At 35.3% G+C, this 14,776-nt stretch overlaps 1 protein-coding gene across 2 annotated transcripts in view; it reads left to right on the forward strand.

Annotated features, from left to right (window-relative positions):
- The window catches only part of RNF13 (ring finger protein 13), a 140,511-nt gene that overhangs the window by 78,820 nt on the left and 46,915 nt on the right, over positions 1 to 14,776 (forward strand). Inside the window, exons 5-6 of one of the 2 annotated variants that reach the window (XM_065875717.1) lie at positions 6,473 to 6,570; positions 13,197 to 13,287. In XM_065875717.1, coding sequence (XP_065731789.1) covers positions 6,519 to 6,570; positions 13,197 to 13,287 — 143 coding nt within the window. In that variant the 5' untranslated portion in view covers positions 6,473 to 6,518. The remainder of the gene's footprint in view (positions 1 to 6,472; positions 6,571 to 13,196; positions 13,288 to 14,776) is intronic. The other variant, XM_065875716.1, reaches the window with a different exon arrangement.

The following is a 14,776-nucleotide window of genomic DNA, read 5'->3' on the forward strand; positions in this document are numbered from 1 at the left end:
TTTAATTTGCACTTTAATATAGTCAGTACATAGGTAACTAGAGAATATTTTATGGATACCTTTGTTAAATTTAAATTGCAATTCTCAAAAGTAAAAATCTAGACAGCTTTTAACTGATATAGTTTATTTTAACTGGTATAGTTCATTATATAAAAGTAAAAGTTTTTTTTTTTAAAGAAAAACATCTTTAAATCAATAGCAAACATCAGAAATAGCTACACATAAAGGTTTATTTGGGTTTTCTTAATGTCACTAAGAAAAAAGGATCATTTTTGGTTTTAATCTTTAGTACTAACCATGTACTAGATATAATATTAAAACTTCATTAGAAACAGCCACATTCAAAGACCTGAAAGTTAATGACCTTGATTTTGTGATGGTATGTTACAGAATAATATTGTTGCAATGAGTGGAGAAGCACAAATCTCTTTTCTGATTGCAGACAACCTACAGAACATTAAAAACTCACTATATGGGTTTCAAACTTTTTTGACTGCAGCCCACATTCAGAAATTTATTTTTATTCACGCCTCAGTACACATACAACATGCAGCCTGTAATAAAGTTTCATGAAACAGTACTTACCTGTATTAGCTATGATACTCTGGTAAATGAAATTTCCTTTTATTAAAAAAGTTCACCCAGGTCCACTAAATTGTTTTATTACCTACAGTTTTCAATACCCTCGATATTTAAAAATTGCTTTCCCATGTACTAAGATTGACTTTAAAATGCTGCCACTGGGGCATAACATAAAATCTTTAATTAATTTTTAAAGTTCCAAGGATTCTGGCTTCTGTTTTCTGTTCTACTTGAAACAGGTAAGTATGGCTTTGCATACAAACACAGATTTTACCAGCCCTACCACCAGAATTTTCTAATGAAATAAATACAACTTATCTTTAAGCCTAAATAATAAATAAACATGTACATTTGTAATATGCCATAAATCAAAAGGTCAACGCTCTCAAACATAACGTAAAATAAGAGACGGAAACATGCCTTTGTACCACCATAACAAATGTCACAAAATTTCAGCTTTGAAGCCATATACTTTTCCCGATTTTTCTTGGAACTTGTTATGTACTTAATTTTTTGTTTAAAGAATAGAATTCTTATCAGGTTTACTTCTTTGTTTCTCTATTATAGAAAAGAATATAAGGGTGGGGCTTCCCTGGTGGCGCAGTGGTTGAGAGTCCGCCTGCCGATGCAGGGGACACGGGTTCGTGCCCTTGTCCGGGAAGATCCCACATGCCGCGGAGCGGCTGGGCCCGTGAGCCATGGCCGCTGAGCCTGCGTGTCCAGAGTCTGTGCTCCGCAGCAGGAGAGGCCACAACAGTGAGAGGCCCGCGTACCGCAAAAAAAAAAAAAAGAATATAAGGGTGGAGCAAGGTTAGAATGACTACTGGTAGTCTAAGCACAGAGAGAGAGGAAGTGACATTGACACTTAACATGAAGGAGAAAACCCCGCTAGGGTCCAGTAAAGCATGTTCATGATGATCCCCAAGTCACTGGAAAAGGTCAAATCACATTTGGTGTCTTTTAATTGAGACAGCTAGGAAAATGGAAAATGTTTTAGAAAAATTTTTATCTACAATGACTGAAGTAAAATTTTTGGCATGTTTTTAAGGGGGAACTAAGCAATAAATATAAGGAAATTTCATTTTTGTGGCATATATCTTTCTGGGTAAGACTGGGTAATAGTTATCTTAGTTGTAGTTTAGTTTGATTAAACAAGTATTTATATGAGAGAGATTCTTGTAGGCTTGAGATATATACCAATAAACAAGGTAGTTCCTTAAGAAACATGAAGTCTGGCATTCATAATGCTCTAAATGTTATTTTTCACATCTCTTTTTTCAAGATGGTGTCAGGCTTAGTTTTCTGATAATTAACATTTTTAGATGTTAATTATCTAAAGATAATGAAAAAAGATTATGAAAAGATGCATGAAAAAATTATGTTTTGTTAATTTTTAAGGCAATACTTTAAAATATAAATATCATAAATTTAGATTTCTAGTATTGTGATTTCCATTAAGGCAGCAGGATTTTGGTTTTATTATCTTTTTGAGAACAAGGATAGATTAGTGTACATTTATGTCATTAATGAACTATGGACATCTTGACAGTGCAATCGCATTTTTCTTCTTACAATGCCTCTTTTATTAGTGTTTTACCAATTCGTCCAGTCTGGAAATAAGATGAATTATTGTGTCATTCCCAGGGTTCCTTTTAGAACATGTCTTATTGAAGCCTCTTCCATTAGCAGTCCGCTATCTTCTGGCATACTGGCTATTTATAATAACAAGACAGCAGTCCCATATTTCTTTAAAACTCTTGGTTAGGTGCTACCTGGTCTGCGTAATTTAATTGCAGCTAATTTGTTGATTAGATGTAAACTAGTACATTTACCACTATTTGAGCTAATGGCTCCCTAATCAGTTTCCTTAAAAAGGCAGATTTGTAGTTCAATTCAGAAGGCCTTTTCATGCAATTTTCAGTGTTGATGGCTGTTTTAGAATTTAGGTTTGTTAACTGTGCCCGCTTTTTATTTATGAATCTTTGAGTTCTTTGCCTCCATCTGACAACGTGTTTGAGGTTGCATTTTATGAATGTGAAACCTTGCGCATGCATACTGAATGATTTAGGTCTTTTTTCTGCCTCATGTGTTTTTGAAAATACCAGCTGCTGCTTAGTTAAAAATGTAATTTAATTTGACTGACACATGATTTTTATAGTTCATAACATGGATATATTTTCCTTGTTTGTATTCATAAGCCTGTTGATCCATATGTTAATGTGTTTCTTTTATTTAATTTCTTATTTTAAAAATCAATAACAACAACAAAGACCTTGGGGAAGCCTTCTTGTTAAAATTTTGAAAACATGTTTCTATTTTTTGTAATTCACATTTGTGCTTACAGAATTCCTTCCTATTTTAGTCATTTTCTATTTAAGTAATTTTATTATTTTATTAGAGAACAGCTTTTGATATTGATACAATTTTGTACTGTATTTATGGAACCAATTGCATTTTGGATGTGTGAAAGAAACAGTTTTCCTCAGCTGCTCAGTGCAGTTTTAAGAATATAATGACTAGATTTAGTTACATAGCAGATTGTTGTAAATCCATTAATTTACATTCTTAACAATTTGCAGTTCAGAAAGCCTCTTGTAAAATTGATGATTATTTTGTCCCTTCTTACTGGAAAAATTCACACATAGACTGCAGAAGATTTAAGGACCCCATGAAGGCCTGTTTTGTAAGTGGGAAGGTATATATAGTGTGTAAGTATGTTGTAGGAAGGGGGACCCCTTCCAGGGACCAAGAGTGGGCTCTTGTCTAACACTTGGAAATGAATTGTCTGAAGAGACACGTGCTGACAAAGCAAGAGACTTTTTCGGGGGGGAGTGCCCGGGTGGAGAGCAGTAGGGTCAGGGAATCCAGGAGGACTGCTCTGCCGCGTGGCTCACAGTCTCGGGTTTTATGGTGATGGGGTTAGTTTCTGGGTTGTCTCCGGCCAGTCATTCTGACTCAGAGTCCTTCCTGGTGGCACACTCATCGCTCAGCCAAGATGAATTCCATCAAGAAGGATTCTGGGAGGTTGGTAGGACATGTGGACTGGCGTCTCTTCTCTCCTTTTGACCTTTTCCGAATTCTTCCAGTTGGTGGTAGCTTGTTAGTTCCGTGTTCCTTACCAGAATCTCCTGTTGTGAGATAACTCATGCAAGTGGCTATTACCTTGCCTGGCCAGGGTGGGTGGTTTCTGTCAGTGCTTCCCTAACAACTATAAGGCACTATATAAGATAACAAATTGATTTAAATACTAAGCAGGAAGCAGTTATATGGGTGCTTGGGGCAGCATGTGGAACAGGGCATGGAACAGGACAGGCAGGCTTCATGGAGGTAATGGAATTTAAAGGGCTGATTAGGTGTTCAGAAGACAAAGCCTATTCCAAGCAGAGATGATAGCATGAGCAGATAGGTTAGAAAGCACTGGATCTGTTTGGATATCCATGAGTGTCCAGATCTCTGAGGATAGTGATTGTTTCTGATTCACCTTTGAGTTCTGCATTGTGCCCAACACACAATACCTTACTTGTTATGTAAATTCAGCAAACACTTACTGAATTGAACTATGTTTCTTTACATACACTTTATCATGGTTCCTGAGACCACCTACCCTGTATCTTAACATGTTGTATCTTTGCTCACAAATATATATTTTTCAGGGAAACAAGTTAAATCATGTAATTTCAATGACTTTGTGTATTAGTTGGCTTTAAAAAGAAATGTAAAACTTAAGTTTTATATTAGGAGAGAACAACTTTTGATATAAATTTTATATTTCTTAAATTGTATCTCTGGAAACAGTTGTTTTCTGGATTTGTGAAAGAAACATTTCTCCTTAGTTACTTCGTTAGCTTTTTTTGGGAACAGTTAAATGGTCATTAAAGCATCAGATAAACTAACAGCAACCCCAACCAAGTATACTTTTGTTTTAATGAAAGCTAAGTGAAGTCTGTTCTGCTATGATAATATAATGAATAAATAATAGGTTAATACATAAGTAATAAATAAGAAATAAAGTTTAGAAGCTATTCTGTTCTTCTTGAGAGATTTTTTTTCCCTCCCCTTGGAAAGCAGTAAAATCTACAGAGAAGAGGCTGTGGAGGCTGGCATTTTCTTAAATTTTAGTTGTATAACAAACAAAATCCACCTAAAAATAAAACATGCACACATAGGCAAAAATTAGTAAACTTACTTTTTTGATTATTGACTTTTCTTTGCATGACTGCAAAACATTCCTTGTAACAATTTTGTTGGCTGGTTGGTTTTCTTGCCGTTATTCCCAACATTAGAGCAGTAGGTCCTATGTTGGTGAACTATTTATGCTATTTTAATTCATTTTAAAAAAACTGCCTTATTTTCTCTCTTGTGTTTGTAATGTTATAATATGAGCTATTAATTTAACCACATATTTTATAAATTTTCTCATTCTAGTAATATGTAATGAGTGCCTGTTCTGTCAGGATATTATTTCATAGGTTCTGTAGAGACTATAAAGATGAACAAAATATTAATTCTGTGAGGCACTGCAGATTCAGGGGTTTTTTTGGTGATAGGATAAAAATATCCTGATTAGTGCCCATTATTGTCTCTTTCAGAATTCCAGCTTTCATTTATGAGGTAGCTGTAGAGAAGTCAGTGGTAATGTAGAAGAGAATTTCACTCTTACCTGATTGGGGTTGAATACATGAGCCTCATTTTTCTTACTTAGCACTCAAATCCAGTCTGCTGAACACTTGGGCATTCCTTTTACTCTCAGAACTCGACGTTTTGGGCTTTCCCTTACTCTTTGGAGCTTGACTCAGGTCTTATCTTTATTGAATTACGGTAGAATTTTGAATCATTATTATGCTGATAACTAAAACAGAGTTTCAAGGGTTTCTTACCATATTAAGTATCCAGAATTATATGTATATAGTTTTCAGAGTATTCAAAAGTATTTCGAGCATTCAAAACTATTATATATATATATATATATATATATATATATATATATTTGCATACCCAATTTTCATTTTATTTAAACAGTATGCAAATAATGATCTGATCCTTCATTTTTACCAAACAGTCCAAAGGAGTTAGGTCTGGGTTTATTTTTATTTAAAACAGATTGTTATTTTAAAAGTGAGGTGTGGTAACATGTGTGGATACTTTTCAGATCTTTCATGTAAGAAAATCCTTCCACACATCTAGCCATATTCTTATGGTGCGAAGCTTACTATTTTGGAGACTAGTTTTAGGAAAGATTATATAGCTAGTAGAACCAAAGTAAGCAACTTCAGGCTGGAGTTATTTTTAATTTTTTCAAAGCTTTAGAAAGGACTTTTAAAGAAAATCGTTGATGATCATGCTAATAATAAGAATAGCTTTTATTTGATTCATTTCTATGTATCAGGCATGGTATTAAGCATTTAAAAAATTATTTTACATACGTGAAAAATATTGTTGCCATTCTCATTTTAAAGTTGGGGAAACTGAGGATTAAGGAAGAAAAAGAATTTGCCCAAGTATAATGCACTTGTAAGTAGCAGAGGTAGATTTGACTTCTCAAGGGCTGACGACTCTCGAGAGCCTGATTACAAGTCTCTACCTCTTTAGAGCCAGACAGGTTTATTGCTTTGGATCCTTTTGGTTTGGTAGCTTGTGTCTCTGTCCCTTATTTGCCTCTCATTTCATTTAGTACCATGAGTGAAATCAAGAAGATATCTAAAGAAGTCCTTGATAATCAATTATAAAACACATTATGTTTCAAGAACACACTTGAGATCTGTTCTTGTATATATACATAATCTAGTTCTAGTTGTATGTTATGGGCTCGTTGATTTATGTTTGCTGAAGTTGAGGGGCCTTATGACAAAGCACTTTCTTCCTCATATTATGACTGTTTTCTGACTTGCAGGTTTTAAATGCACAGAGAGCAGGATACAAAGCAGCCATAGTTCACAATGTTGATTCTGATGACCTCATTAGCATGGGATCCAACGACAGTAAGTACAGGTATCACTTTTCTTCTCTCCTGTTTGACCAATCATTCGAAACTAAAACTTACCAGAATTTCTTTTCTTTTATTTTCTGTTTAAAAAGCAAAATTTCTTCTCCATCAGAAAGATAATTTCCAATTTATAATCCTCTTGGGATAATTTTGTTCACAATATAAGTGGAATTGACTTGTTCTTTTCTGAAGTTTGTCGTTGTTACTGTTGTTTTTTAACCTATGTGTTTCATTTTATAGGATGTATTGATATTTTGGTAAAAAACCAAAGGAAAGCCAAAGCTTTAAATAAAGATAAGCATATTGAGTTAAGGATGCCGTAGGATAATTTTTGTGATTTATTTAGAGATTCACAAGGTGAAATTTTAGGATATGCAGAAATACTAAATAGCTACTATATTCTTATGGAATTTCAAAGCCACATACTTGTGCTCTCTTAATGCCAGTTGGTTATTATTACTCCCTTAACATACATTGGCATGCCTGTAGCTTTCCATTCAAAATGGGAATGTCTTTCCTTATTCTTTACTAAATATTAGCTCGTAGGGAAAATGAGCCAATTTTAATGAAATAACTGGCTTTAATCAGACTGATTTTTAAGCTATATCCTTTCACTTAATTTAGTGAGAGTGTTAAAGGTGTCTTTTTATGTTAATGAGACTACTTTTGGACTCCACCAAAGGATGGGGCTGGTTGCTAGGAGAACTAACCAGGTGATTAGAAGGTTGGGACTTTCAGTCACACCTCCTGACCTCAGTGGCCAGTGGTTTAATCAGTCATGCCTATGTAATGAAGCCTCTGTAAAAACCTGAAAGGACAGGTTCAGAGAGCTTTTGGGTTGGTGGAAGCGCGGAGATGCTGGGAAAGTTGCACTCCTGGAGAGACCATGGAACCTCTGCACCCCTTCCCATATACCTTGCCCTATACATCTCTTTCATCTGGTTGTTCCTGAATTATATCCTTTTATAACAAACTGGTAATCTAGTAAATAAAATGTTTCTTTGAGTTCTGTGAGCTGCTCTCGCAAATTAATTGAACCCGTGGAGTAAGGGTTGTTGGAACCTCCAGTCCATAGCTGGTGGGTGGGTCAGAAGCACAGGTAACAGCTTGGACTTGTGGCTGGTGTCTGAAGTGGGGGATGGGGATTCTTGTGAGACCGAACAAGGTTCCCTGTGGAATCTGATGCTATATCTCCAGGTAGACAATGTCAGAATTGAGTTGAGTTGTTTGATGGTCTGGGAAGATCCACACATACATTGGCAATTGGGTTCAGAGCCCAGGATACACTAAATAAATACACTGCCAACATTCAGGATTAAATATTTTGTTTTTGTTTTCCTTTTAGTATATAACAATAATACCTCTTGTTATTAAGTTGAATTGAGTCATATATGCAAGAAAGAGTTTGCAGCAAAGAGCAGACCTAAAGCTATGGACTGATATACTCCATTGGAATGTATTTAGGACTTTAAATAACTGCATCCTCAATAGGAAATATTTTGGATTCCTTGACCAAAAAAATCTTTTTATAACATGAGACAGTATTTTTTGTTGTTGTTGAGTTGAACTCTTTTCTTTCTTACCCCTAATTTAATCTGGGGCAAAATTACAATATATAAAAAGTAAAACTTAGCGATAAGTCCATTAGTTAATTTCTTTATATTTTAAATTATTATTTTAATCTTCTAGCTGATTAAATCATAACTGTAGAATGCATGAAGTACCCTTAAGAGGTTCTAGCATTTCACAAAAGGTTTGATAACCACTGTTTAGGAATTAGAGGACTTGATGAAGGGATTTTACTTATCAAATAAACTAGTACTGTTTTACTACAGATTGGACACCGTTGTCTTCTCTTCCTTTAATCACCTCCCATAAAAAAAAATTATTATCCTACACAGTACCTCCCAGGCTAGTCACTTTTGTGACCTGTATACATTACTGGCAAAACAGAAAGTGTACACACTCTGAAAATAGGCCTGAATTCAAATGTGAGCTCCTACTTGTTTTGAATGTATAATTTTGAGCAGGTTACCTACTCTTTGTGTGTTTTGCTGAAGGCCTGGGCCTAGGTTATAGCAACCCTCAAGACCTTCTCATGGGTTCTGGGTTGAATACAATGATTAGTATTTGTAAACTATTTTCTCTTTTGACACGCTTTTCATAAGAAATTTGCAAGATGAAAGTGTCAGTTCCCCATAACACCTGTTTTGTCTTTGTACTAAAACCTTTTTGTGATTATCATATCAGTTCCTAAGGAAAGTGTGCTAAATATTAGAAGTAGCACATGACCATATAATCCTGTTGTTGCTATGGAAATGTTCCAACTGAGTTATTATATTTCAAAGATTGTTCAGAATTTTGGTTCTTGACTTCATTGCTTGGATTACTTTCCATGACATTTTGCTCTGTCCTTGAGTGTGTATGTGTTTGAACATTTCATATATCCAACATGTTGTAAAGATCTTTACCATTTTCATCTTTGCTGTTACTTGGTAGAGGAAAGGAAAGCACAGATTTATTAAAAGAAGCATGTATCTATCGCTCTTTTTTAGGCTTAGATCATAGCCACATGTGTTCCCCTAAGAGCAGAGGTTCTAATATCTGGACACAAAAGGAAGTTTTAAAGGCCTCTTGCCAACATTTCACACAGGAATGTATCTGTTTCTTATTTCAGCTAGGACATAGGATGGATTAGCTCAGTGAGTCAGTCACATTTGTCATCTTCAGGAGGCAGCAGCAGAATGTGGTGGGGAAGAATACAAACTTCAAGACCAGGAAATGTGGGTTTATTCCAAGTTAGTTGATATATGAACTGACCTGTGCTGCTGGAAAAGTTACTGACCTTTCCAGGCCCTTTATTTTCATCTGTAAAAGTGTGAATAATTTTAATTTTTACTTAACCTGACAAGGTTTTAAAGATCATATGAAAGAAGGTATATGAGAAAACCCATGCCATAGCAGAGTGGAAAGAATCTACATTAGGAGTCTCAGCCTCAAGTTTGGGTCTAGGCTGTGCAAATTTCTAGCTGTATAAGTAGGGCAAGTTACCAGTATGGGTTTGTTTCTTCTCCTTTTTTCCTTGCTTTCTGCCTTCAACAAATATTTTTTGACAGGCTACTCTGCATCAAGCGGTCTTTTAGGCATCATGACTACAGCAGGAAATGATAGTTTTAAGGCTTTGCTCATACTTTTCATTGAGGTAGCAGAATGCAGTAGTTAAAAGAGTATGGTTTCTGAGTATTGCCTTACAAAGTTTGAATCCCAGCTCCACCATTTACCAGCTATGTGACCTTGGGAACATTACCTAACATCTCTATGCCTCACTTTTCTGATATGTTAAATGGGGATGATAATAGTACTCAACTCACTGGTTTGTTGCTTATGACATATAAAACATCTAGAAGACTGCCTGGTTCTTAGTAATTATTTTTTTTTTTTTTTTTTTTTTTTTGCGGTACGCGGGCCTCTCACTGTTGGGGCCTCTCCCGTTGCGGAGCACAGGCTCCGGACGCGCAGGCTCAGCAGCCATGGCTCATGGGCCCAGCCGCTCCGCAGCATGTGGGATCTTCCCGGACCGGGGCACGAACCCGCGTCCCCTGCATCGGCAGGCGGACTCTCAACCACTGCGCCACCAGGGAAGCCCCTTAGTAATTATTTAATGGTTATTTAGCTGCTGTTATTATTGCTGCAGTTATTATTATTGTTATTATTGCATTCTAGGGTGGAAGAGAGGAAATGAACACATAATCAAAGAGGTATGGTATATGTCAAGTAGTGGTAAGTGCTATGAAGAAAAACATGCCAGGTTAAAGGGATACATAGTGACAGGGATGAGAGGAGGATAGCTATTCTAGATAGGGTGATCAGAGAAGGTTGCTATGAGGCTTTGACATTTGAGCATAGGTCTAAATTGAGAGGCTGAGCCACGCAGATTTTTCTAATAGTTAATTATGTTTGTAGAGGAGCATATTCCGAGGAAAGGGAACGGCAGGCAAATGCAAATGCTCAAAGATAAAGCATACTTGGTGTTTTCAAGGTGTGGCAGAAAATCACAGTGGCTGGAGTAGAATGAACAAGGGAGAGAGAGAGTTGCAGGGGATGAAGTTGGAGAGGGAGCCAGGGACTAGATCATGTTGGGTCTTGTGGGACTTTGGGATTTGTTTTACATGGGTTTTAAGCAGAGGTGTGAGGTGATCTGACAGATTTTAAAGGATCACTTTGGTTGTTCTTTGGAGAATAGACTGAAGGTGAGAGATGGGCAAGAGTGCCAACTGAGAGACCAGTTAGAACATCGGTGCAGCAGCCGGGCAAGAGGCGATGGCAGTTTGGAGTATTAGCGGTGACTGTGATGGGAAGTGATAGAATTATGGATATATTTTGAGGTTGATAGGGTTTGATATAAGGAATAAAAGAAGGGGAGGAGACAAGGAAAACTCCAAGATGTTTAACTTGAGAAACTAGGTGAATAGTTAGTTACAGAGATGAGAAAGAGCAGAAGTAGACCTGATTAATGGAAAAGAGATATTGAGGATTCCGTTTGAGAAACATTAAGGTTGAAACATCTGCTAGGCAGTCAAATGGAAAAACTGAACCAGCAGTTGGACGTGTGCGTCTGGAGAGGTTGGGGCTGGCTGCTTCAATTATAATCTGTCTGTGATACGATACTACTACTTGGCACGCATACTTCACAGAGTTGTTTTGTGGATCAGAATTAAGATTTTGTGTTTTTAAAGTATTCTGTGAACTAAAACATTTGGTTTTGTTTTCAGTAGATAAATGATGTTGCAGAGTCTCCAGGATGGCTGTTTATATTTGTGTACATCATTTCCCCCTTCTTAATCTTCTGACTAAAATGAGGAGCTTTTAACATCTCATTAGATATCATAACTCAGGGAAGTTATGTTGCTTCCAATAATTCTAAGCCAGTAGTTACAAGCCAAAAATTCCTCCTCGAGTTTATCAGAGTATCTTCATGAAAGAGTAAAGCATTTTACAAAGGGTATACAATTCCAAGTTTTAATTATCAGATAAATTAAAATTTAAACTTATGTGAAAGAGCAAGATCTCTTAGCATGACAGAAAATATCTCCCTAAAATATATATGGTTATATAACAGTACCTCTGTAGCTATTAAAAATTATGAGGTAGGTATTTATTTATTGACATGACAGGATATCTGAGGTATACCACTGAGTGGAAAAAGCCTATACTTTTCCCCCATTATTATATGATCCCATTAATACAAAAATTTAAATATTTATTGATCTTAGTAATATAAAGATAGTGATTAAGTGTTCCTCTGCTAGCCATTTTCGTTCCTTCCCTCTTAGGGTTTATATGATATGGGCATGTGTGTATGTGTGTGTGTGTGAGAGAGAGAGACAGAAAGAGAGAGAACGTACGGAATGATTTTATTTGCATATATTCAAACAATCTGAAAAGGAAAAAAAAATGTACTAAGGATACCAAGATTTTAAAACTTTAAAACTTGTCTTTATAAGAATTAAAGAAAAATACATCAGCGGTTGCCGAGGTTGTGGTGAGGGTTGACTGTAAAGGGGCATGAGGGAATTTGGAGGGATGATAAAACATTTTTTATCTTGATCGTGGTGGTGCTCACATAATTGTATGCATTTGTTGAAACTTAAAGAACTGTTTATATTGCTTCAAATGAAAGCCTTGTCTTTGGGTGGGAAGGATTATGGCTGTGTTCTGTTCTTCTTTACTTGTATCCACCCCCCTCTTTTAAATAAATAATTAATATACATTTTAAAAAGAAATGTAGAACAAAGTTGTTGTGAAAAATGTAACAAAAGCAAACAAATGGACTTCCTCTAAAGCCAAATCTGTTAAAATAACTCACAGTTAAAAATATGGCTGCTTTTTCTATAGGAAGAGTAAGATGATTTTTTTTATTTCTCGAGTACTGGGTAATTTTTGCAAAGTTCTTTTTTTGTTGGCATTTGATTTTAGTTTTTTTACCATAGATATAAAAGTAAACTTTCGTGGGACACGAATCAAAACACAATGCTTTATCATGAACTCCAGGCTTAGGAGGAAGTAGAAATTTACCCAGCTTCCCTATCCTGTGCCCTTTCGGAACTGTCAGCCCTTCACTCTGTAAAGCCTTAGATGTGTGGTGTCATTTTTCAGACTGTTGTAAAATGGTCTTTTCTTACATTCTTTGGCTTACACCTCTTGTGGGAATGGGTATGTAAACAAAAAGCTTTTTTCACTTTTTCATTTAGGAATTAAGTTATGAGTGGAAAAAACACTTTACATTTCTTCTTCTTCTTCCTTTTCTAATAGTTAATTATGTTTGTAGAGGAATAAATCAAATAAGTCAAATGGAAGTAATCAAAATAGGAGTTATATTTCAATCTCAGGACTATTGAGGTAGTGCGGTAATGTTATATGCAAAATGTTAGCTTTTGTTATTGTAAATGTAATAATGTTTCTCAGCCATTTTGATGGTGGTATAAATATGCAATCTGGAAGACCAACTAATAGATAATTCAAGTTGATTGTAATTATTTCCAGTTGTATTTGCTGTTATTATGAAGAAGGTTAAGTTGATTTTACACTAAGTATGGGCTTTGAAGAATAATTTTATTATTGTTTTATACAGTTGAGGTACTAAAGAAAATTGACATTCCATCTGTCTTTATTGGCGAATCATCAGCTAATTCCCTGAAAGATGAATTCACATATGAAAAAGGGTAAGTAATGGATATAAGAAATAATCATGTAGCTTAAAATTATTGTCTTTATTAGGGTAGAATTATATAAGATTAGTTGTAATCAAAGTTCTGTTTTAGAATGTACTCTATTGTGCTAAATTATATCTTCTTAAGGCATGATTTTAAGACTTACTGTATTGTACTGTTTGTTCTGTGTATGATTGCATATTGCAAATACATTTATGCTAGAGAGATTAAGCCACCCATGTTACTAAAAAGATAAAAAAAACTTTCCCGTTTATAGTTTAATCAAAGCATTGGTATTTAGAAGCAATGTGATTTACTTTCATTTTTTCGGCTGTGTTGGGTCTTAGCTGCAGCACGCAGGATCTTTCGTTGGGGCGTGTGGGCTCTGTAGTTGTGGCATGTGGCCTTATTTGCCCCGCAGCATGTGGGATCTTAGTTCCCCGACCCGCGTCTGTCCCCTGCATTGGAAGGCAGATGGTTAACTACTGGACCATCAGGGAAGTCCCTGATTTACATTTATATGATACTTTTCATTAAGACATGTTTGTATTTTGTTAAAAAGAAATGTTATTTTATAAACAAAGAATCCAAAACACAGTGTGTTAAGTGACTAACTTTTACAAACACAGAAAGTTTGTTTTCAAGTTTAAAAAGTTTGATTTGGAATTAGAAACTTCTTATGGAATTTCTCCCCCAAATCTCATTACCATGGTAACAAACAGACTGAAACTAACTTAAGGCACAACTGTCTTATCTTATATAGAAATAGCGCAATTAAATTAACACTTCAGAGCTTCTTCCATGAAACAGCTCCCCAAAACATAGTGGACAGGAACAGCCTTTTGACTGAGAGGAACAATAACACCGGTATTAATAATAAAAGCAGTAGTATTTATTGAGGAATTAGCAAGTGCCAGGCACTCATGAAACAAGGCCTTTACATTTATAATTCTCACAACAACCCTCTAGAGGTTATTACTATCTCTTACTATCTACATTTGCCAAAAGAGGAAACTGGCACAATGAAATGGAATTCTAATTATTTGGGGGGGGGGGAAAACCAGGAATATTTGAGTTTGGATATGAATAAAAGAGAGGGAAAGATTTTTTGTTTATGATTTTTGTCATTTTCCCTATACAGTTTTGATATTTAAAATACTGTTCACATATTCTGTGCTCAGAAAATTTTTATTAAGTTAGGGAATATAACTTTGGATGTTGTATTAAAAATAGTTAGGCAAGATGCTATTTTGTCAGCCATATTTATGTAGTTAATGGGAGGTGGAGAACTACTACTTGCTTTTACCTCAGCATTATTGCTTCATTTAGAAAAAGTCTGTATATTTTAATATGTATTTTAAAGAGTCTTTTTTTGTTTTTAATGGTAAAGTCATATCTTTTTACATTAAAAAAGTAATACATACCTGCTGGTAAAATGTGGAAAAATTCAGAAATATAAAGCATTTAAACAAAAGTCCCTATGATGCTATTCTCTAACAAC

The sequence above is a fragment of the Phocoena phocoena genome, chromosome 4, assembly GCF_963924675.1.
Source record: "Phocoena phocoena chromosome 4, mPhoPho1.1, whole genome shotgun sequence".
Taxonomy (NCBI): Eukaryota; Metazoa; Chordata; class Mammalia; order Artiodactyla; family Phocoenidae; genus Phocoena; species Phocoena phocoena.